The sequence below is a fragment of the Opisthocomus hoazin genome, chromosome 8, assembly GCF_030867145.1.
Source record: "Opisthocomus hoazin isolate bOpiHoa1 chromosome 8, bOpiHoa1.hap1, whole genome shotgun sequence".
NCBI lineage: Eukaryota > Metazoa > Chordata > Aves > Opisthocomiformes > Opisthocomidae > Opisthocomus > Opisthocomus hoazin.
Window position 1 is genome coordinate 59412479 of NC_134421.1, and position 23348 is coordinate 59435826.

A 23348-nucleotide genomic window follows, 5' to 3' on the forward strand; every position below is an offset into this window, starting at 1 on the left:
TGCAGTCCCTATCCTGGAAGGATTGAAGGCACATTCTGCTGGTTTGAAAGCAGTCTTGCAAAACTGTCACTTGCTTTTCTATTCATACACTCTTGCAGCAGTAGTTTTTAAAACGTACTGTCCTTTTTTGCATGCTTATTTTAGGAGAACAGTTCTGCAAAACATGGCCTCCTTTGGTTTGCACTGGTTATTGAGCTGTGAAAATGGGATCTGCGGAGCGTATTTTTAATAAAAGAATTTTAAAATTATTTATTTTTAATTTTTATTATTAGTTGCTATTTTAAATTTTTTTTATTGCTTCTCCAAAGACCTACATTCCAGATCTATTTTCAGTGTTTCGATTTAGAGGGAAAATGTAGAAGAACACTTTGTTCGTAGCCACATTCTCTCTTTTTGACCTTAAGCATGTAACTTCTTGCAGAGTTGTCCAGTCTTTATAGTAACTTATGCAGCACTATACTTGATGACACAATTATTGTGTCCTTTTCCATTACAGTGATTTTTAGCTTGTAGCAGATGAAATTATTAGTTTTACTTAAGCTCTTGCAACTGTACAGTAAAGAAAAAAAATGAAATAAAAATTCTGTGAAGTTTTAAATTTAGCAGATTTACAAGGGTCATTTGGGCATGGTTCCTAATCATTATTTGATCCTAGGTAGAAGAAGGAAGCAGGCAGAACTGTTACTTTATTTTCAGTCATAGGCTAAATAAAACCACTGTGTTTTCCACTACCTGAGCTTTTTAGGTAGGTTGCTTGGTAAATCTGAGTTTTTTAGCAAGAGTTTTAACAGTTTAGGCACTATGTTCATTTTTAGAATCAGTCCTTCCCATGAGTGAATTTCTACCAGTCTCTGTCAAGGAGCAAAGTAATTTAATTTAAAAAAACCCACCAAACCGAAAAAACCCCAGAGCATTGCAGGCATTGTAGGGATTTCTCTAAATCTATATCCAGAAAACTTTTTTAGGCATGGAATCACATGCTCAGCAATTTAGCCTTGCAGAACTGTCACAAGCTGAGGGGAAAAAAAGAATTCTAGAAACTCATTTCACGTATGTTGCTATGGCAATATTCTCTTCTGCATTAAAAAAAGGCACGGCTTTGCAGACCTTACCCCTTTCCTTGTTTCTGTCCTGGCTCCTCCACCACTGGGAACGGAGACGGGGTGGTCTGCGCCTGCATTTCAGGTGATAACTCAGTCTGCAGTGCATGTGTGAGTAGAGGATGCTGTAGTTTGAGCTTGCTCTGGGGTGTATTCAAATGTAGGGCTAAGAGTACATGCATCCAAGTTCTGATTTTCTCTAAAGAATTAATTAGAAAGAAAACTCTCAAGAATTACTAAAACTACAGTAAGAAGAGCATGGTAAGTAACACAGTGCAACAAGCAAGTTATGTTTTCCAGTATTTCCAGGTTTTCCAAAAGAACCGTTGCTGAACAAATATGCAGCCCGACTGCTGTGCTTGATTTTTAAATTTAAAAGAAAATCCTTCCTAAGCCAGATAAATATATCCAAGTAACAAGTAAGCTGAAGAAAACTGAAAGCTTTGCGTTTCTCTCAGACCTGTTCTCAGGCATCTTTCTGTGTTTCTGAGAGGACATCTGTAATAATGTCTCACACTGCGATTCTTAATGCCCTGTTACCCACCATTTTTGTGACCCTAAAATCCTAGATTTGTTCTGTAAGGAGCAAATAATATTTTTTTTTATTTCAGTGGGGAGTCTGTCCATGTGTGCTTTGCGTTGCACAATAATTGCAATGCAAATTACTGCCATATTTCTTTAAAATTGTAGCAGCAGTTTTGCTCACGTGGTTTCTGGTTCCTGAGAATTCCCTTGACCTGAATAAAATTCTGCTGCAAAATTTAAGGATGCTCATATCATCTACAAAATGAGTATGATTATCTTTTGCTTTCATTATATGTGACAGACCTGTGCTGAAACTCTCCTTAAGCCTAGAAATTGTGTGGTGGATGTGTATCGAGTCTGTTTTTTGAAAAGGAAAAACCCTCTGAATTTATGTCTCTATCTCTTGAAGCATCTGTGTTGGTGTCATGTGTGTGCATGTTCCATTGCTGGTGTATGTGTGTGTTCTGACATTTTTGTTTCATTAGAGTACCGAGAGTGATACTGTATTCTGATGCTTCCGTTACACATTGTTGATGAAGCTCTTAAGAACCATGTTTTGCAAATTACTCTTCCGTAAGCGATTGCTGAGAAATAATAAATAAATAAAATGATAAAGGCCAGGTCTCCTATGCAGTCATTGGTTTGTTGAACACAATGGATATTGGAAAAGTTCAGGAAAGGTTTCCCGAAACATTCTGTCCCTGTTCGGAGTTCACTGACTTTTCGTTTGAAGAACTCTGAACCTTGTATGTGCCACTTACTATTTTTGATTCTTTTTGGTTTGCATGCTCTGATGTAAATGCAGGGAGTGTCTCTGAGAAAGTGACAGAGACACAAGCATTAACCTGAGCAAAAGAAAAGCAGGAGATGGAATGCTGCTAGGGGAAGATGCCTTTGCTATCTTGGGAACCAGTAAATCCATTCTCTAGCTATTAAACAGCAGCATCGCGGTAAAAGTACTTGAAAAATCCATAGTGCTGTAGAGGATGCCAAAGGAGAACGTCTGCCTCTGGTGGAGGTGGCATTGGCTGCTCTCGTGTAGTCCTGCTCACAGCCTACTCATTGCACCCTCGCTTCTCTCGTTTCACACTCTGATCGTGGAGTAACTGCGTCATGGGTTAATTAATGTCAAATTCATAGTTGCATTTAATTCTGTAGGAATAATTTTGTATGTAACAGAACACCGTTCAGCAAACCAAATACTTGTGTAATTTAACCAGCCTATACCTTGCAAAAGGGGAGGGAGTGCTTAATTTTTGTCTGCTCCTGACTTTGTTAGGAAGATCGTGGTTTACTTTCACAGGGATAATGTATCACATAACTAAGTATTAAACACTAGCCATAGATATATGCCTGAAATAAAAGGCAAAAAATGAGAGGCAGAGGCTGATGCGGCAAAACAACATAGGTTTTTTTGCCTCTCAACCAAGGCAAAATCTTTGGACTTACTATTCACTCCTTTTACTGTGATCTCCACTCTTGGACCAAAAGCCTTTCTTTGGGTGGAGGTGGTGGTAGCTGCAGGTCTCGGTCACAGTTCAAAAGCTGGCAAGAAAACATGAGCTAAATAACATTTCTGACATCTCTGTTTTGCTTTAATTGATCTAAATACATTTCTTAGCAGAGTCAGAAAATATACATTTATTTATTTCCTGTATCTTCCTGTTTATATCTTATGACTGTTTTCTGCTCTTACTGGAGTAGGTCAGCTGAAGACTGCATGCGGAGAGGCTGGAGTTGTCAGTGAGCAAAGCCTTGAAGATGAACAGGAATGTTTTCCCCTCAGCTGTTTTTCTCCTACATTAGATTTGTATTTTAGTCTGCAGATTGAAGAAAAAAAACCCACAAACCACCACTACCAAACCCACAGAGCTTAAAACCCACTTTATAATAATAATTTTGCTTCTGGTCATGGAAGATCTGATTATTAGGCAGTATCTTTGGAAACCATTTCAAGTACATATAATTGAGCATATGTCAGCATGTAAGATAGTGTGTTGCTATTTCCAACAGGACCGGACAGTAAGAAAAATAAGTTTAAAGTAAAGTCAGAGCAAACGGCCTGAGGTTTACCATGGAATTTATGTGCAAACTAGTATTTTATATTTAAAAAGCAGTTTTCACTTAAGAATTCGTTCCTATTCGTTTTGTCGTATTTATGTATTTATTACAGGGATCTTAGTCTTTTGCGCAGCTGAATTTTAGTTCCTAATACTGCTGACAAATGTAGCCATTGTCCATGTGCAGGGAAAGATGCAGTTGAGAACCCTACTGAATGTCAGACTATGAACAAGCATCACTAGTACTGGAGTTCTCGTTTCCTCAAATGAGCATCTGCTTTCAAACTAGAATTGTTTCACTATTAATTTTTATAGATCTTAATGATTCTTAAAGGTATTTAGCTTTTTATTTAATGATAGACATAGCTAAATAATAAGCATCTCTGAGAATAGCAATTTGTCTGTACAGAAACAGCTGAAGGGAGTATGACTTTTTATGTTACTGGATTAAGTTGCAGCCTGCTACTATTTTGTAAGGTCTTTATTTGAATATATTCTTATCAGTTGAAAAACAAGAAATAAATAACATTATAAAGGCCAGGTCTCCTATGCAATCATAATAATGAATGAAAATGAAACATACTACACTGTAACATTTAATAAACATTTTAATACATTGTTGTGCTACAAACATATGGAAGATTTCTACCGATTTATAAACTGCCTGAAGCAACTACTGTCTTTTCTAGACTGCTTAGCCAAAATCTGCTTTAAGCTTGGAGCTGTCTGGCCTGCACTGGTTCAGCTGATTGTAGGCTTTTGCAAATAGGTAATGCAGACCATGCGCTTGATTTAAAAATTATTCTCATTTACCTTTACCTGTGTTCATTGTGATATTTTCAGTGCAGCTGTTTCCAGAGAATGGTTGTTTTTCTGATCAAAGCTTAATTCTGTAACATGTTCACTTCATTTTATTCGTGTTCTGGGAGTGTAAACATTTACTTATTTCACTGAAGTTTGTTCACTTATTAGTATAGCATTCATCATTCATTTGAAATTAAATACCTGTTTTTACTACTTACCTAATGTGTGAACTGCCCCTTTTTGTCTGCCATTATTGTAGAGGGAGTTGGTCAGCTAGCTTGTTAATAGTCTCCTCACCTTTCTAAAATTCTTTTCCTGACATATGGCTTCAGAATCGTGATGATGAACACTGTTCTCCTCTTTTAGTCTGTAGTATCTAGTATTTTCATGTTGATACTTTCTTCTTGTCAATGACAATTATTTCTTCTTTAAATATGACCTTACGTGGATGTGATGACTATATTGAAGTCACAGGTTGTGTTGATAAATTGCGTATGTTCCTTTCAAGGGAGATGACACCTGGGCAGCATCTTTGAGCCAGAGAGAAAATTATCTTAAAGAACATGTCTTCTCTACAGTATTTTGCATAGTATGTGTTTTGTGGGGCTGTCTGATGTTAACTAAAGCAGCCCGGAAGGCCAGCCGTACCCTGGGCTGCATCAAGAGGAGCACAGCCAGCAGGTCGAGGGAGGGGATTCTGCCCCTCTGCTCTGGTGAGAGCCCACCTGGAGTCCTGCGTCCAGTTCTGGAGCCCACAGCACAAGAAGGACATGGACCTGTTGGAGCAGGGCCAGAGGAGGCCGCAACAATGATCTGAGGGCTGGAGCACCTCTGCTATGAGGAAAGGCTGAGAGAGTTGGGGCTGTTCAGCCTGGAGAAGAGAAGGCTCTGGGGAGATCTTATCGCAGCCTTTCAGTACCTGAAGGGGCCTACAGGAAAGATGGGAAAAATATTTTCAACAGGGCCTGTTGCGATAGGACAAGGAGTAATGGCTTTAAATTAAGGGAGGGTAGATTTAGACTGGATATAAGGAAGATACTTTTTACAATGAGGGTGGTGAAACACTGGCACAGGTTGCCCAGAGAGGTAGTGGAGGGCCCATCCCCGGAAACATTCAAAGCCAGGTTGGACGGGACTCTGAGCAACCTGGTCTAGTTGAAGATGTCCCTGCTCCTTGCAGGGGGGTTGGGCTAGATGCGCTCTGTATTTCCCTTCCAAACCAAAGCATTCTATGATTCTGAGAGTCTTTGTGTATGACTTTGGTAAATATTTTTAATTTCAGGTCTCTTTACAATCTTAAAATATCGTTTACTTAAATTTCATGAGTTACATAATTATTTTTATTCCAAATGCTTTTTTAAAAGGAAATGTCATTTCCTTTTAGAGCTGCTGATTAATCTGCTTCTATTCAAAGATGTAATAACTCATACTATAATCACACTTTCATTAGAAAATAATCAGGCAGTTCGGGGGAGTCGCAGTAATATGAGCTAGTCATAGACTTAGGGTGTTAAAAACAAGAAAAAATCTGCAATCAAAACAAGTTCTTTGTTTTCCAGAAGATACAAAGAAGCTTATTTTGGTTATATTTTCTGATAGGAGCATATGCATTTCTTCTTTTCCTTTTTGTCTTGGTGGTTCTTGGACAACAAACTACATCAAGCCTAGTTCACTATATTCATACCAGCATTTTGGATGTCAAAACAGCAAATGAAATTCAGCCTAGATAAATGTTAGTGATACATGTTGAAAAATAATCATAACTTTTCATATAAAATAATGGATTCTGCAGTGATAATCATTATTTAGAGAACTACCATTGAAATGGATGTTTCCTAAAAGCATCAGCTTTGCGTTCAGTAGTGATTAAAAAAAGCAAATACATGATTAGGAACAAAGAAGGAGACAATGCAGTAGAAAATGTCATTGTGCCAAAATCTAAGCCCATCGTGCATCACCTATGGAATATTGCGTGCAAACGGTACATCATTACAGGGTTCAGGGAAGAGTGAAGGGGAGGGTCTTGAATTGCGGAGCAGCTCTCCTGTGGGGAAAGACAAAATTGTGTAGGACTCTTCAAGGCTGGAAAACAGATGGCAGAGGGGGATACAGTAGATGTCTATTAAATCGTGTGCCAGGGAGAGTGACTGCAGAATGACTGTTTGCAGACACTTTTAGTACAAGAATAAAGGACGTCAGTTGAAGCTCTGAGATGGCAGATGCAGAACAAATAGAAGATGATGATCCTTTGGAAAAGGTGTCAGTGTGTTCTGGAATTTCATGCCATAGTATGTGGATGTTAGAGATTTCCATGTGCCCAAGGGGGAACTGGAGAGATTTGTGGACTAAGTATCAGGTGGGAGTTACTGAATATGTAGGAATACCATCTGGTGGCCTCTGAGCTGCCATTTGTTGAAGACCAAGTGACTGCTTGGATGAAGAAGGATCCCTGTATGCTTAGCTTGCTCTTATGCTTTTCCATGGACATCTGCACATAGCTGTTTTTCTAAATACAGGATACTGGCCTCTGTGGATCTTTGATTTGTCCTAGAAGAGCCCTGCTAATATCATTGCACTCAAGTTCTTGGCTCTGCTCCTTTTCCATGGGTTTTCTGTGTCAAGATAGGTAATTCATTCTAGTTAATGTTTGTAACCTAAAATGTTTTATTTGGAAGTAAGGCTATATAGGTGAGAAACGGTAAGACTTTACTGTAGCAATAGACTTTGGGTGTTGGCTTGTGGCATAGGACAGAACTACAGATACTTGAAGTAAAAATTATATCTCAGATCATGCAGATCAGGGGTTTGAACCTGGGTTTGATAGTCTTTCCCATGTCTACATTAGAGGGTGTGTGTTTGTGTCCATGTTTCCCACTCTCATATTTCTAGTCAGAAATTCTCCCAGACAAAAAAAACCCCCAAACTTAAGACCAGTAGTTCTTTTCAGAACATGTTACCTTTGAAAAAGTATTTTGAGAGAGTCTAACCGAGGTGAAGGAAATAAGACTTCGGGGTTTTTCTTCTATGTTTAAGAGTCTCTGCAGCATGTACCACCCCTTTAAATAGCCTTGAAAGATATTTTCCATTCTGTCATTCTACAGTAAGCTAATGAAGTTGTTTTGGTATTGAAAACATTTTTTGGGCATTAATTAGTGAATTCTTTGCCCTTTAGAAGTTTGAACGTGTCTCCTGATCTCATGTCTGTTGTTGAAAGTTGAGCACTGGCACAGGCTGGTTGCCCAGATTGGTGCTGGAGTCTCCATCCGTGGAGATATTCACAATAAGCCATCTGGACACGGTCCTCGGCGACCGACTGTAGGTGGCCCTGCTGGAGCATTAAGGAGTGGGTTGGACCAGACGACCTCCAGAGGTCCCTTCCAACCTCAACCCTTCTGTGATTCAGTGAGGGCTAACTGTGTGGACATGCACAGCTTGGATTCAGAAAGAACCCCCCCCAAAAAAACAACAGAATTGCTGGGCAGTATTTTTACAGGAAATTTGTTTGAAGGGACAGGGGGGAAGAGAAGAAAGGCATGCCATCCTACTAAAAGACAAGGAGTACTGAAGGTTAGGTTGGCTTTCCTTTTGTTTCAAATACTGTTACAAAAAAGCTTTTAGTAGTTTTCTATTATGGCTTTTTGAGAATAAGGCAAAGGGATTGTCTCACACTTAAAGGAATAAATTAAATTCTATTTTTTTCACAGTACCATTCAAGAACACATGATTTTATTTACTCACAAAGTATGGAGCTTGTCTGTCTTTTTGATTGAAAACACAAGGGAGAGAAGAACACACTGAATTCCACACATGTGTGTATTTCCTATGCTGTGATTTTGAGGCTAGTAATATAAATATACTTTGATGTATGATAGAAACAATCTGAGAATTCCTTAAGCCACTTCAGCCAGTCTGCAGGCCTCCAATGAAATCATAAACCTTGTATATATGTTCTCTGTTGCATATTATATAAATACTACTTAAGCTCTTTCCCTGCTTACATGGAACCTATATTGGCAGTGGAAATCAGGGCCAGTTTCCATGGCAACGTGGCGGCACTGGGAGAAAGCCTGATGCTGTGCTGTGGTTGGTATTTTTATGCAAGGGCACAGATGCAGACCTACATTTCTAGAGAGGAAATGTATTTCAAGACACAATAACATTTAACAGTTTTTTTTAAATCTGTTGAAAAAGTAATCTGTATAACAATGGATATGGAAACCTATTGTTTGCTGTTTGCAATAGAAAAATCAGTTTTATTTTTATCTAGCATTACAGAACATCACTGTTAAATATATATACAATTATTACTGCTATAGTTGCATGGAAATAGCAAGTAGTCTTCTATACTGAGGACAAAGGAAGTTTTGTACTGGGGCAGAACAGGGACAAAATAGACTGCATTTTGGCTTAGTTTCCTAGTCCTTTCAGTCTACATTTGGCTTTCTGAACTCTTTTAAAATCATTCTCATGAAGGTCTTAGAGGACTTCCAGAAAAATCTTGTTCTTTTTAATGGAAATCCTGTCCCTCTGGTATTCTTTATTTTCTCTGAGTTGTTAAAAGACAATCCTCGCTTGTTTGTTCTTTCTGCCCTCTTGTTATCTTCCAGTGGTACTTACTATACCTTTTTCTACTTTTTGTGTGATCATAGGGATGGAGAGAGCTCTGACACTGACTGCTGTATTTTTATTTTCCTTCCCTCCATCACTGAGACTAGTGAGGCAGCAGGGCTCCTCATACCTCTTACTTGCTGAAGACTATCCAGTCTGCTCCTCCCTTTATATTTTTGCTTGCCATTTATGTATTAGGTATCATCATTATTTAATCAAGAAATGGCTATAGGTGATACACAGATACCTAAAGGGAATTGGAAGAATTATGGACATTATTTTACAAACTGTCTTCCATGTACTTGTGAAGATTGTTGATAGGGATAGACTGGGACATCAGGTGAAGTGTGGTGAGGTGAAGGTGTTGAAGGTTGTGCTTAAGATAAACAAAGAAAGGCTGCTTCTTGTAGTTCCCTAGAAGTTATATTTCTGGAGAATTAAATCGACATTGATCAGATCTTCAGGTAGTTGTTTTCTTTTGTTATTAATGAAAAAGTTAGGAGTGAGGAAGGTATGATTTGAAGGTATTGGGGAGGTTTCTAGAAATGCTGTGTTTTCTTTTGGGTACCAGGAGTTGTTAAGGGAAGGGATTTCTAAAGCCTGCAGTTTCTCTTTTATCTTTGATGGGACTAGGGTGAAGCTTTGCTCATCTCTTTGCATTTCTCTGTGCCTCCTACCTCAGTGAAGTGGGATGTTCTGAGAAGTCAGAACCTTCTGAGAAGATGAGCCTGGCTGGAAGCAGTATTTTTCAGAAGTGTGAAGGGCTCTGTTCATTTCAATGAATCATCATCTTTCTTTCCCAAGCCCAGCACTATACAGTTAGTCTGTATCTGGTGTTGCCTAGAAGGAATTCATCAAATGTCTGAATGGGACCGATTTATCCTAACTGGGACTCTTGTAGAAATCCAAGTAGATAAAATATTCACAGAGGAATATTAGCCTCTTCCCTATGTCTGGCACCCGTGCCATCAATCAGGATTAAGCTCAAAGGCATTTTACAGCTGTCCAAAGCTTGGCTGCCTTGTAATGCTGGTGATTTAAAGATATCTCAAATTTATAGTGGAGTATCTCCATCCCATCCTGTAATCAGCATGTGTTTCAGCAATCATCTTTTGAGAGGTTTAGCAAATCAAAGCTCTAAGTGATAGCCCGTGTGCACAGCAGCGCTGACTGCATGTGCACATTTTCATTCAGGAGTAGAAAAACGACTTTGCCTCTGCAGTAACTGTAGGTACCTAAGGTGAGACAAGCCTGGTATGCTTTCAGTTCCTCTCAGCTTTATCTCTTGAAAAACAGTGGTTCAGCTCTGAGTTTGCTTCAGCTCTTTTCCATCAATTATTGCTGATAGTCTACATAGCTTCTTGAAGACTTCTCTGAGGCTTGTCAGATAACTGAGCCAGTGCCAGAGTAGACTTTAGTTGGCTTTGGCACTGACTCAGTTTAGCAAAAGTCAAGGCAATACATTGCAAGCATATGTAGTGTGTCTTTAGTTTTAGTACCAGCCAGATCAGAAGCTTTTCTATGACCATAAAACTTTAACGTTTCCATTTCCAGCAGCAGTAAACTTACAGTGTTCCTTGAACCTCCGTTTCTGCTTGTAGTGTGTAATGGGTTTCAAATCATGATGTCACCATCCTTTACTGTCATTAGGACTCAGCACCAGAGTGTTTCTGACCTTTGCTGTGCCATGCCAATTATCCTGGACATTTCATTTTTGAAACCTGGAACTGGAAAGATCTTCAGTTTTGCAAACAACTTGGTGTCTGCGCCTGACCACTACACAATTGTCGTTCCCTGAGATATCCTGAGATGGGGTTACTCATGGAAAAGAGGTGAACTGGAGGCTACAGCCTCCCAGTAGAAATAGTTGCTGTCCAGTTCCTGTTGCAAACTGGATTTGGAATTCACCTTTGCAAGAGAAGCTTCCATTCCTGAGGCGTACAGTTTTACGGTAGGGAAAGCTTTGGTCACAGCGTTCTGGTATCAAAGCATAGGATATGGAAAGATCTCACTCTAGGTGAGAGCTGCATCTTCTTTACAAGGGGGAATGTTTATTTGAGATACTGTGACAGCTGGGATTCCCCGAGTTCGTTTCCACCATGGATGAGACTCTTGCTTGCTGTTTGAAGTAGGAATATTCCAACAAGTGAGTCATCTAGCATCCCTGCTGTGATGTAAAGCACAAAAAGGCTACGATGAGTCAAATGATCTGATAACCCTTATTCTCAGAGTTGCTGTCACAAAAGAGATTCTGAAAACCTCATCAGAAATTACCACGGTATTTGGTATTCAAATCTGCTTCATACAAGCCAGATGAACCAGCTGGACAGGGCTCTGAATTACTGAAGTGAGTTCCCTAACTCTGCTGAAACGGCTGCTGCCTGTTAAAGATCCAGTCAAATGAAAGCACCTTCACTTTCAAGCTTCAGAAAAAATGGAGAGCTCCAAAATGGGCTCTACAACCCACAAGACAAACAGTTGGGAATAAGGGATTGAAAGGCATTTTCCTAGGAGTGTTGAATAAGCAACATGACGCATGGAGGAATCTTACGGACTGAGGAATAATAACCTCTGGTCTGAGAGAAGATGTGACAGGAGAGGATGCTGAATGCAGTGGCGTTTGGAAACATGTAGTGACATTTGCATAAAATAAATAAAAGCTGGCATGTTCTGTAGGGTGGTTGGGCAAGAGATCAGCTGTAAATTTTGCATGAAAAAGTATGCAAAGTGAAGTGAAAAAAATATTCAGAGATCTAGGCAGTTTAAAAAAGATACTTTTTTTTCTGCAGGAACTTAAGTTACTGTTTTCTTGGAGAACAATTTATCAAACAATTATCCAGATAAAAAATGTTTCCATGTGTCTGAACATAGAGGTGGTAGTAATTATTACTGAAGATGAGAAGACAAAATGATCAAGTAAAGGGTCATGAATTGCATGGTGTATTACCTGTGAAGAAGGTGAAGGTGGCCTCATTGAGTCAGTCTTATTTCAGTGCGAAAGTCCTTATATTGGAGATGAAAAGCCAGTCTCTTCTGGACTGTAATTCAGAGCTAAAGAGTGACCATGTTCTTGATTCCTTTTCTTTTCACCTCTATGAAACTTCCGCTCCAAAAAGCGTCTCCCAGATGCAGGAAAGCTCAGGAAAGCCAGCATGCAGATCTAAGCAGACCAGCAAAAATATGCCATGTTTGTGCTTACTGGCAGCTTGTTTCTTGGTCCTGGCTTAGCCATAGTCAATGTCCACATTTCAAAATTATGTTCTTACTTATGATAATACCAGATATAGAAGAATGGATGCTAAAATTTTGTTCATCTCCAGGTATAGGTGCAGCCATCACAGTATTTGAGGCTATATTTTGAAATGCGGCATATTTAAAACTGGCTGCTCGTTATTTATCTGTATTTGAGTGAGAAGGAGTTGTTGTGAAAAACACGTGTCTGCAGTTTTGCCATTTTCTCACTTTTGGCTGCTGCCAGACTTTGCAATCTCTTTGCTTCTTGTACATATTTCTGTCATGAAATAGGTACTTAAATTAACATGAATGAGCAATACATATGGAGAAACTCAAAGCAGGTGTTTCATATATTGTACCTATGGTCACATGTAATCAAAATGGAAGAATTTTAGTAACTTTTGAACACTGGCAAAATGTTTTTGAATGATAGGCATATTTGCTACTTATGTCTAATATTTAAGGTAAAAAATTTTAAGTTGCTCGTGTTTAGCTTGTTTTTATTGTTTTCTGATACTGCACTGCAAGCATATGTACTTCCATAAAATGCTAGCAGGAACTGTGAAGAGATTTGTTAAAATTTTTGTAAAGTTTTGTGGAGGAGATGTTACTAGTATTGGGAAGTTTGGGAGGGGGGGGTTGGGTTTTTAGAAGCCTTGGTTTTGAAAGAAGTCTGTTTGTGAAAAGGAGTTATGATTGTTAATGAACAGAGTTCATGTAAAATGCGCATTCCAGCTTCTTGAAAGCAAGGCTAACGAGGTGAAGTGTGGTATCACAACTACAGCGTTCAGAGTGTATTGCTGCAGTGATGCTTTGCATTTGCTGCAGACAGAGAGGTTCCTCTAGTTGCTGACTTGTTCATGCAACCTTATTCATTCAGGCTCTTCCCCCCCCCCCCCCCCCCCCCCCCCCGGTTATGTCTCCCCAGTGTCTGTCCCATCCAAAATGCTTGTCTGCGTACCCTTTTCTCTGCAGAATTGAGTTCCCAGACATAATGCAGACCAGGATGCATTTGCACTAGCAGGATGAATGGGTCTTCCAAACATCAACTAAGCATGGAGATGAAAAATGCTTTTTTGCATTGAAGTGGTCATGTGAAGTCAGGATTACATTTTACTAGGGTGCTTTTGACAGGAGGGAAAAGCACAAGAAGTGCTCTGCTGCTGACTGCATTTGATATGAAGGGTTACGTTTTCCTTGTTCCTATGAAATCTTTTCTACTAGACTGTTAGTAAAAAGGGATGCATTTGTTGATTTACTCCTGCTCATTTTGTTGAAGATTATCACGGTTGTCTTCATATCGTTTCTAACACATGTAAGTGGAATATACTTCCTTGTAGTATGTGCATATTTGCATTAACTCTAAGGAAGTTGTTGGCTTGTACTGATAAAGACTAAATCTTATTCTTCACTATTTACTCATGAATTCATATTTGAGTCCATCTTTGACTTCAGAGGGTCGTTGACTTGAGAGGTTTTGATGCCAAATTAAGTTAAATCTACCACAGACTTTTTCAGGGGCACATAGGGCTGTTGGAGAGCAGAGGGTGCTTCTTCATCATCCCCTTCAAAAGTTGCGAAATTGTTGCTAGTGGCAACTGTAAGAAACTGAAGCAACAACAAGCATGTTTTCTGATTATGTCTTATTAATAGAAAGACTAGAAACACTATAATTTAACATGCCAAAGAGATAGTAAAAAATTAAATACAACGTAACATGCCAAAAAGAAAGTAAGAAAATTAATTTCCATTTATACACTTGTGAGTCATTCTGTTAAAAGTAACCCATCACACAGCTTAACCATAGTAAGAGGAGAAAGAATTCAAAGCAAATAGTGACTACTTCATTACTGCATGCCAGTGTTTGCTGTCAGGTCATCTAATCGGTCAGAAGTGGAGGTGCATGTGGAGGGAGACGGAGGGAGGCGCTGTGCAGCCCGAGAAAGGACTCTTGATGCAAGAGGATTTGAGAAGGTGAAGCTTCATGTGTGGTTTATGAGACTGGCTTGTTTTTTAACTAGGTTTTTATCACTGCACTGGGGCAGTATTCCTTATCTGGCTTACTTCAGGTGGAGGTTTCATTTTGGCATGTTAGGGTGCATATATAAGAAACTGTATTCTCCATTGATCAGTACATACTTCATGGAGTTACGACAGCTGTGTTTCTCCTCTTGCGCTGTTAGGAATGTGTGCTTTTTTTTTTTTTTTTTTAAATAACTCTCTCAGCCTTTATAACACTTTACCCATATTTCTAGTCACCAGTAAAGTGCAAACTGCAGAGTGTACATCTAGGTATTTTCTTTTTGTGTCACCAGCTGGGTCTGTTTTTTAACTGTTGACTTTTTTCCCTCTGCAAGTCTGTAATGGATGACTAGTCTGGGAAGTAGAACTCTGCAAGAAAAACAGTATTGGAGTAGGAAAACATAACACCTTGGCAAGTTCAGTTAAGACTGAGGCTTCCTGGATAGATTTGGCTTCTTGTTTGCTGTCATAAGAACATTTTAACAGAATTTCATGTGTTTGAGAACAAAATTTCATTTGGGACTGACTTTCAGAGCTTGAAACCAGTTACTTCTGGGAACTTGGTGTAACTCCGTGTCAGAGAAAGCCCAAAAGAGCTACCTCCCGTAAGGTCTACAAACCTGGCAGACCTTACTGCTTCATGTTAGATGTGATCTGATATAATGGCAGGCTGCTACTGGTTCCCCTCAGCTCTGCCCTTGGTGATGTGCTCCTCCTGCTTGCCTTGCCTCCAGTGTGGCTGCGGCATGAGGGAGCCTGGTCACGGGTTCGTTAGCCATGGTGGCTGTGTAATCGCTAGATTCAGTACTGAGGCAAGAGAGCAGCTCTGTGGTGAGGAGAGGAAGACGAGAAGGATGCCTCTTTGCACCAGCACTCTCCTGCTACGCTGAGGTGATGGCATGATAAGACTGCAGTGCTAGCTGCTTGAAATGGTATTGTAGTACCTGTTGTTTTGAACAGAAGGCAGAGTTCCTTGGCATTTTACCTTGACTTTGGGTATACATTAAAGCCCAAGGTTGCCTCCAAAAGGCTAATAAGCAAGATGGGAATGAAAAACTCATTCTCTGTTTCACTGTTAGCTTGAGGTTGCAGAAGTTACCGTATTTCAGCCTGCTTCATTCCAGGAGGGATTTCCACTGGTGCTTCGATTAGTGTTTGATGGTATGATTGTATCTTTTGAAGGCATGTTAACAGTCCCAGGGGGAATGATAATTTCGATAATGCCCAGATGTAGAAACTGTTTAATGCTTGTGACATACCAGCAGTCTCTCTTTTTATGCGTGGATTTTCTAGAAATGGAAATTGTAGTACAGTTTCACACTAGCATAAGAACACAAAAAGTGTTTTTCATGTAAAGCAAAGCTGTCTTTGGAAGTTCACATTAACAGTTTCTTGGAGTTAGTTAAAAACATGTCTTCTTATGCTCTGTTTCCTTCTGGATTAATAGACTTTGTTACTAAAAACAACAAGATGGCCTCTGGAATAATTAAAAATGATTATAATATTAAATGAAAAATAATTTATCATAACTATTTAAATTTTAAATTATTCAGAATTATAACCCATTTAAAATCTTACGTGAAATACACAAGATTATTTTGTTCCTTAAGCAAGAACTTCGGGGTTGTTGTGGTTTTGTTGCTTGTTGTATGTGTGTGGATTTATTTAGAAAGCCTTCATTTAGGGCTGCCTCCAGTTCACAGAGCTCACTGTTGGAAGGCACCTGTCTAATTAAGCTAAATCTGCATTTGGGAAAAAGAACAGGCAAGAGTTCAACTAGTAAAGCAGACACCATTTGAACAAACAAGAAAAAGATCCAAGTAACTGAGTCCTTAAGCAGTTAATAACAGCTGGAAGAAAGTTGTGCATAGAGCTTTCAGACTTTAAGCTCCGCAGCACCTGAGAGCCTTGCCTGGGAGCATGAAGGATTTTGCCTTCTGGAGCTGCATGGAAGCATAGCTGGAGCTCCTTCCAGATGGACCCACACCCACTCATAGATTTCTTAAAGCTTACATCTTGGAGTTAGGAGGTTTATAGGACATTTCTTCTGATGTTTACCCTCCCCCTGCCTCCTTTTTTTTCCTCTTCAAGTTGAAATTCTCCAAAGAGCCTCTGTGGATATGTCAGGAGGTTCATAACATTATTAGAATACAGTTTATTCCAAATTTTATTAAATATATGAAGGAGTCATTTAACTTTCTTTTAATTGCATTTTCTATTAGCAAAAAATTTCTCTGGACATCTTCCTCTGAAAATCTTAAGGAGATTTCTGCCTCCCTCCCAATTCTTTCTCATTTGACTCAGTCTGTTTTCCTTCTGAGATGGTGCTCTCCTGAAGGTAGGAGAGTCAGATGCAGGTTTTAGCTACATTGACAGTAAGGTTCTGTTTACCTAAAAGCAGTAATTAAGTTAAGAAATTCAGTAGTTCACCATACTGCAGTACAGCCTTCATAGAAAAGGGCTCCTCCTAGTAAATGACTCTTCCCCATGGAGAACAACATGAGGACTTCTTCAAGTAATCTTGTTCTATAGCAGTCTTGCCTGCATGATAATAACAATAAAAGCATATTTTTTATCTGTGAGGGTTTTGGATGAAGAGGCCTGAAGTATGTTTTGGTGTTTAGTAAAGGAAGTCATTCATTTGTTGAGGAGAAGGAAGGAATGTCTGAAGATGAAGTGACGGCACGAGGTCACACCCAAGGTGCATCTATGTTCGCTCTGGCCAGGAGCAGTTGCCTGGGGAAGGGATCGCAGGGATGGGCCCTGATGTGCTGAATACTTTCTCAAATCCAGCAATCTCAGGCTGATGGGTTTTGTGAGACAAAGGCGGTTTTGTATTTGGTATCAGTCGATTTTTCTTCCATGTGATTTTGAGCCATTTTTGAACTTAGCTACCTTCTCTTATCCATGGTATCTGAGGAGGAAAGGTGACTTTAGTTTTTAACATCATATTGCAGGGGTAAATTTTTTTTTTCTTTAATTTTTTTTGTCAGCTTGGCTCAATTTGTGCGAGGAGAGGCAGTGAGCAGTCATTTCCTATTTGCTTTGTCTGTGCCTCTCAAGATTTTATAGTTCTCCGCTGTCTGTTTTCCTGGCTGAAGAGTTCTGGTATGTTCAGATGCTTCCCATATGGAAGGTATTTCGTGTTTTTAATCACCCTTGCTGCTCTTGTTTTACTTTTTCCAGAACAGAAGAATAGCAAACAACCCCATAACATCAACAACAAAAATATGGAACAGTTCTTTCGGAATTTCTCATGGTATATTCCCAGCATTTTTAGGTTTTAATGTTATGGAGATTGCTTTTACTGTTGGCAGTGTCCCCATTGGAACATGGAGCAACATGTCCATGATGGAGAACAGTAAAATTGTCAGTAATTTTACATTTCTTAAAGTGGGCAGTTGATTTTCTGTAAGACTCCATGCAGCGTTTCGGCATATTTTGCGTCAAGTTCACTGTAGAGGAGAAATGTTTCAGCTTTTCTTCTGTCTTTTACTAAGCATTCCCTCTAAGAGCAGGTTAAAAAATACGATTTCATTGTATTTTGATTGGACTCTGTTGTAAATTTATTTTTGCCCATTTAAAAGAGAATAATTAAAAGATAAAACATGCTGGCTAATGTTTGTTAGTTGTTTGTGATGCTTCATTCAATACCATTATATTTGTCATTGTAGCCTGTGGAGATGGTCAGTTCTCTGCATACCTACTGACAAAATACTGTGAGTCTAGAAATGGTGTGTCATCTTTGTCTATTAATTAAGTGTTTATGTTTGGATGGTGATGAATAACCTAGTGTAGTGGTAGACCACACTCCAGAAAAAAAAACAGATTTAGCATATGCCTCTGCATGCATGTGTTACCTAATGCATATCATTACATACAACATTTTAGGAAATAAGAAAGAGTAATAACTTGAAATAATGCAGCTGCTGAGTAGCTTGTTATGTTATGATAGTTTTTGACAATTATGTTTCTGGAAAGGAAATGGAGGTTAACATACATGTTTGTCACTCACAGCTTTCTTAATGGCTAGATTTTTAATGCCAAAGTTGTTTTAAAGTCCACTTTGAAGAAAAAAACACTTCACATTTTAATAAACTCCATACCAGTAAAATGAAATCTAAGCTCAATAAAGTATGTATTCATGTCATACATCGCAGAGGAAGATACTGTTGAAACATTAATCATAGTTTATCTTTCCAGTTCAATAAAAGGGCTACTAAGAAATAGCAAAACTGGAGTTCTCTCATTGACTGATGTCCTGCCTAACAGTGTGAAATTGTGTATTGGCAGAAGAGCAAGCACTGGTGATGCCAGGATGAGTTATTCAACTTGTAGGCAGAATTTAAGCAGCCAAGTCAAGTGTTGAAGATTTGAACTTTATGTATACCCCAGAAATGTAAAAGTGAACCAAAACCAAAGAACAGTGCTAAGAATCCCTTGCTAAGAATCCTAAACTGAAGCACAAAACGGCAAATAGCCAATAATGCAGAATTAGCAGTCAAACTGATGTAATTCAGCAGCATTTCTTTCCTTCACCCTTCTTCATGTACTAATATGTGATTGCTTCAAAAGGTGCAAGCAAAGCTAAAAGGGCAAAACAAAGATCTTCCTCAGTTTAAATGTTTTGTTATTCGCAGATAAATTCATAAATAACTCCATAAGGAAATAATGTAATATCTTTCTTTCCTTCCTGATGTCCACAAAGGACAGTGAATAAACACTCATGAATACCAAATACAACTAGGATTGGAGACAGGAAAAAAAATAACCCTTTTCCAAACAAAATCAAGTATACTAGCCTGAGAGAGGCTGAGAAGCAGCTCTGTTTTCTTAATCTGTTTCCCCAGAAATAAATTCAGATACTGGCTTTTTTGAAAACTTGGGTTGTACGCTTCCTCCTTCTCTTGGAGGTAGATTCTTGGTATTTCTTGATGTTTATCTCAAAATGAGTGACAAAATTTGTGAATCTCAATTCCAGAAATGCTTCCAATTCTCTTTAAAGTGTTATCTTTATCATGTGAAGAAATAGAGCAAGTAGTTGTTATCTTAAAAGACAAAATCGGCACAACTTAAGTGGATTTTGGAATTTACGGCCCCTGTACGGCATTGCCCTAGCCTACCCTAGGTTTTGCTGTATTTGCACCATCTTATGTGAGCAAGATAATAACGTAGAAACATGTGGTGAGAACAAAGTAGAATGATGGTACCATCCAAAAGAAGGAGTCCAAGCGCTAATGGATGTGCCTGTGTTACCTGACATGCAGCTTTCAGATATATTGATGAAGTGCAGGCTGTTTTACTATGCTTTATTTTTCTGGCTCATCATTAGCGTTATTAATTTTTAAGTGTTCGTAGTTGTTGATCTGTGTATCCAAAATGGCCTTGTGCCTGGCAGATGAGATTTCAAGGTTTGTAATGTAGGTCCTTATACTGTGATTTGTTGGATTAAAGCTTCTACCAACATCAGCCCGGGTGCGGGGGGTGTCAGCTTGCTGACACCATGAAACCAGGCTGTTGGAGGACCATTAATCTAACATGTAGTAAGATCAGCTGGTCCGAGAATGTGCTGTACCTTCCATTTGCTGTATCGGTTTACTTTCCTCGCAATGTACAATATAGAGACATCTGTTGAGAACAGAAGAGGAAAGATAAAGGCAAATAAAAAATCATAATTCATGCAAGTAGGAGCATGTGCAAACATACACATTGTTTATCCTACAAATGGATCCCTTCTCTCTCTCCTATATGTCGTTAAAAATTACATAAATTTATTTATTTGGGTAGTTTTCTTATCATAACTTAAACCATTAATAAATTATTTCCAAATACTCCTTTTTAAATCTCACCGTTTACTGAACAAGTAGAAGAATGTTATTATCTGAACAGGGTGGTAGGCAGATAAATTTGGTATGCATGCAACTTCCAGTGATGTCCTTTAAAGCAAAGGCATAATAGCAGCTGCTGTGCAGGCGGTGCCTGTTGCCAGTGGAATTTATTTCTGACCAACTGTGTACTCTTCAACTCCAAATGCTCTGTCTGTCTTGAACAATTGCAGTGTGTAAAAAGAAAAAAGGGGGAGAGGAAATTATGAGAAGGTGGGCTATAGGAGTGGGATAAACATAAATACAGTTTTTATTCATAATCAAGGGAGTATTTGAATCTAAATTTTAGGAGCTGAAAAATTAGCAAATTACAGATTTCTTTTTTTTGTTGAATGAAAAAATACTGTTAATATGGTGTTTTTCAGATGGCTTAGATTTGAAGTAGATATAAATGCAAATTATAGCAGCTTTTGATGGCACAAATGCTTTAAGGTACTTTGCAAACGTATATTATTTAGAAAGTATGTATTTCTTATTTGTGTGAAGTATGAATAAAAAAAGTAACAGTGTCAATGTTTGGAGAAGGTTTTATTAATTATTTGACAGACAGCTATGCGTCAGCTCTGAATTTTATTTTTTGTGTGTATTGAAAATACTCAGAATTTCGAAATGTGAGTAATTTGTAGGTTTCTAGAAATACCAAGTACAGCCTTTCTCGGAATAGGACATAAAACATACTTCTTTGTTGTTGTTGTTGTTTTTTCTAAACTGGAGATGCAAGACAGTAAGATAAACACCTCTTGGTTGGCAGTGTTGGGTTTTGCTGGGATGCTTTTGTTTGTGGCTTTTTTTTTTTCCTTTCAGTTAGTGCGTATTAAAGCATGCTTGTATGTGTTCTGGGAGCGCGTCGTAGGCTACCTAGGAAGATTATTTTCTCTCTCTTACTTCCTAGTAGCTGTTTTCAGTATTTTGTCTACTGATAGAGATTTCCATAGTCTTGGCAGCAGCTGCAGGTGAGAAGTGCATTAAGTCATCTGGTTTGGGTCAGTGTCACTAGAAGATTGTTTCTTGCTGTGTATTAATGAGATCTTTCTTCCTTCAGCTATCAGGCAGGATCTTTTGAATAACTTCATATTCTCTGAAAAATATTTCTTCTCAGTTACGCTCAAGAACACAGGGTCTGACATCTTAATTGCTCATCAGGAATTCTAAAAGTTTGTCTGTATCTGGTTATATACTTCATGTATCTCTTACAAGCTGTTCCAGCGAGGAAGTCCAAATTCTCTTGAGACCTGCTTTTAGGCTGGTCAGGTGCATCTCTGTCCGTGGCTCCCTAGGGTCCCACAGGCGATGTGAAAGATGACAGCGAGAACATAAGTGAGATGTGCTTCACTGGTGTTTCCCAAGGCGTTTTTCTCTCCTCTGATGGGCTGGGTTACTCCTGTGAGGAAGCTCTTTACTAAGTGTGCTCTCTCTTTCATTTTCAGGCCAGAGCCTCAACAGAAAGCTCCCTCTGCACCTCCACCTCCACCCCCACCCCCACCTCCGCCCCTGCCGGAGCCCACCCCACCAGAGCCAGAGGAGGAGATCTTAGGGTCTGATGATGAGGAGCAAGAGGATCCTGCAGATTATTGTAAAGGTGTGTGCAATTCAGCAGTCTTGATGGGGGGAAACATTGTCATGCAAGTTTTAACTATGGTCCTTGAGAGGTTCTTAAAGACCTGGTCTTTAATTACGGAATTTATTTATGCCAGAGTTATGAACAACTGTTCATTTCAGGTCCAGATGCATAACTGTCTTCAGCTTTACTTTTATGCTTAGCCATACCTAATTTGTACATTTTGCAATAAGTATACAAATATTGGATCCCTGTTTTCTTCCCGATGTCCTAGTTATAAGAATAGAGAAGAAACTTTTCTTGATTGATGTTAGTTGTAAGAGAAACAAAACCTCCCAAGCCGAAACAAACAACACCTCTCAAACTCCAAAAGGTTCTAAAATGCCTCGATGCCTTTAACAATATCAACTACATTTATTTTTTAATCTATATCTTTTTTTCCCCATTCTTCTTTCACCAGCACCAGTCCGAAATGTTACATGCTGCTTTTTTGCATATTGTCTTTCACAGCCCTCGGCATTGTCCGAGTCTCTCTACATCTTCATTTTAGCTCTCGATTTCCTTAATTTTTGTAGTTGCTTATATTTGTTTTTTAATATTGTTAAATGCCTAAAAACGTGTGACTGCAGTACAACAGTGTCAATACTGAAGTTTTAATGTCACTGCTAAAGTTGCAAGTCTTTTCCCATTAGGGTAAAATGCATCCTGTACTTAGATGAAAAATCAGGAATAACAGGTCTATCAGCTGTGCGTTATCTATCGTAGTAGATTTCAAGGATATGAATTTACTAGGAAACATCAAAGTTTTATCACTTCAGATTAATGTTTTGTGAACAGCCAAAAAGCACTGTATGCACATTGGCTGTTCTGTATTCCTCATCTCAAGAAACACTTTCTGTGTCAAATAAGATGCTGTTGTCTTGATCAGAAGTTTCTGTGCAGGCCTGGAGATGTGCCGTTTTAAGAATGCGCTCTCCCAGCCTGGAACAAGTTGTTTTGTATTTTCAGATTTAACAAGTGAAAGTGACTATTTCATTTTGTCCTAAGAAGTTTTATAAATATGTGTTGTTTCAGATGTCTAAGTGGCTTACAGATACCGACAGTGAAAACCAAACAGTAAACTCAAACTAAATATTGAAGTCTGCAGCTGGGAACAATAAAACATGTTGCTAAAGCATGTTTTTATTTTTTAAAAAATTATTTCTATTACAACATATTTGTTCCTTAAGATAACTCTGTTGGTATCTGTAACATCTTCTTCCCTCAGTATGTAAGGGTTTGTTGTTTAAACATGTTTACTTGTAAACATCTGTATTTCCTTGAGATTAAGCGTTTCAAGGCCCCCACTTAGTTCTTCCCTGAAGTAAGGGCTGCATTTAATTTCAAACAATCCCTTGTTGTCTGTGTTCCAGTATCTCTTGCAAAATGTCACCATCTGGAGAAGCTAGATCACAAATCAAACATGAAAACAGTGTAAGTTTGCAGCCCGCTTGTAAGTTACCTGTTTAACTAGAGTCTCTGTGACTGTAGCAGGTCAGTCATGAGATCTTGT

General features: G+C 38.8%; 1 protein-coding gene across 6 annotated transcripts in view; it reads left to right on the forward strand.

Annotated features, from left to right (window-relative positions):
• Positions 1-23348, forward strand: part of SRPK2 (SRSF protein kinase 2) — a 153448-nt gene that overhangs the window by 80436 nt on the left and 49664 nt on the right. For all 6 annotated transcript variants that reach the window (XM_075427965.1, XM_075427960.1, XM_075427961.1 and 3 more), the window contains one exon: positions 21666-21817. In XM_075427965.1, the coding sequence (XP_075284080.1) occupies positions 21666-21817 (152 nt within the window). The remainder of the gene's footprint in view (positions 1-21665; positions 21818-23348) is intronic.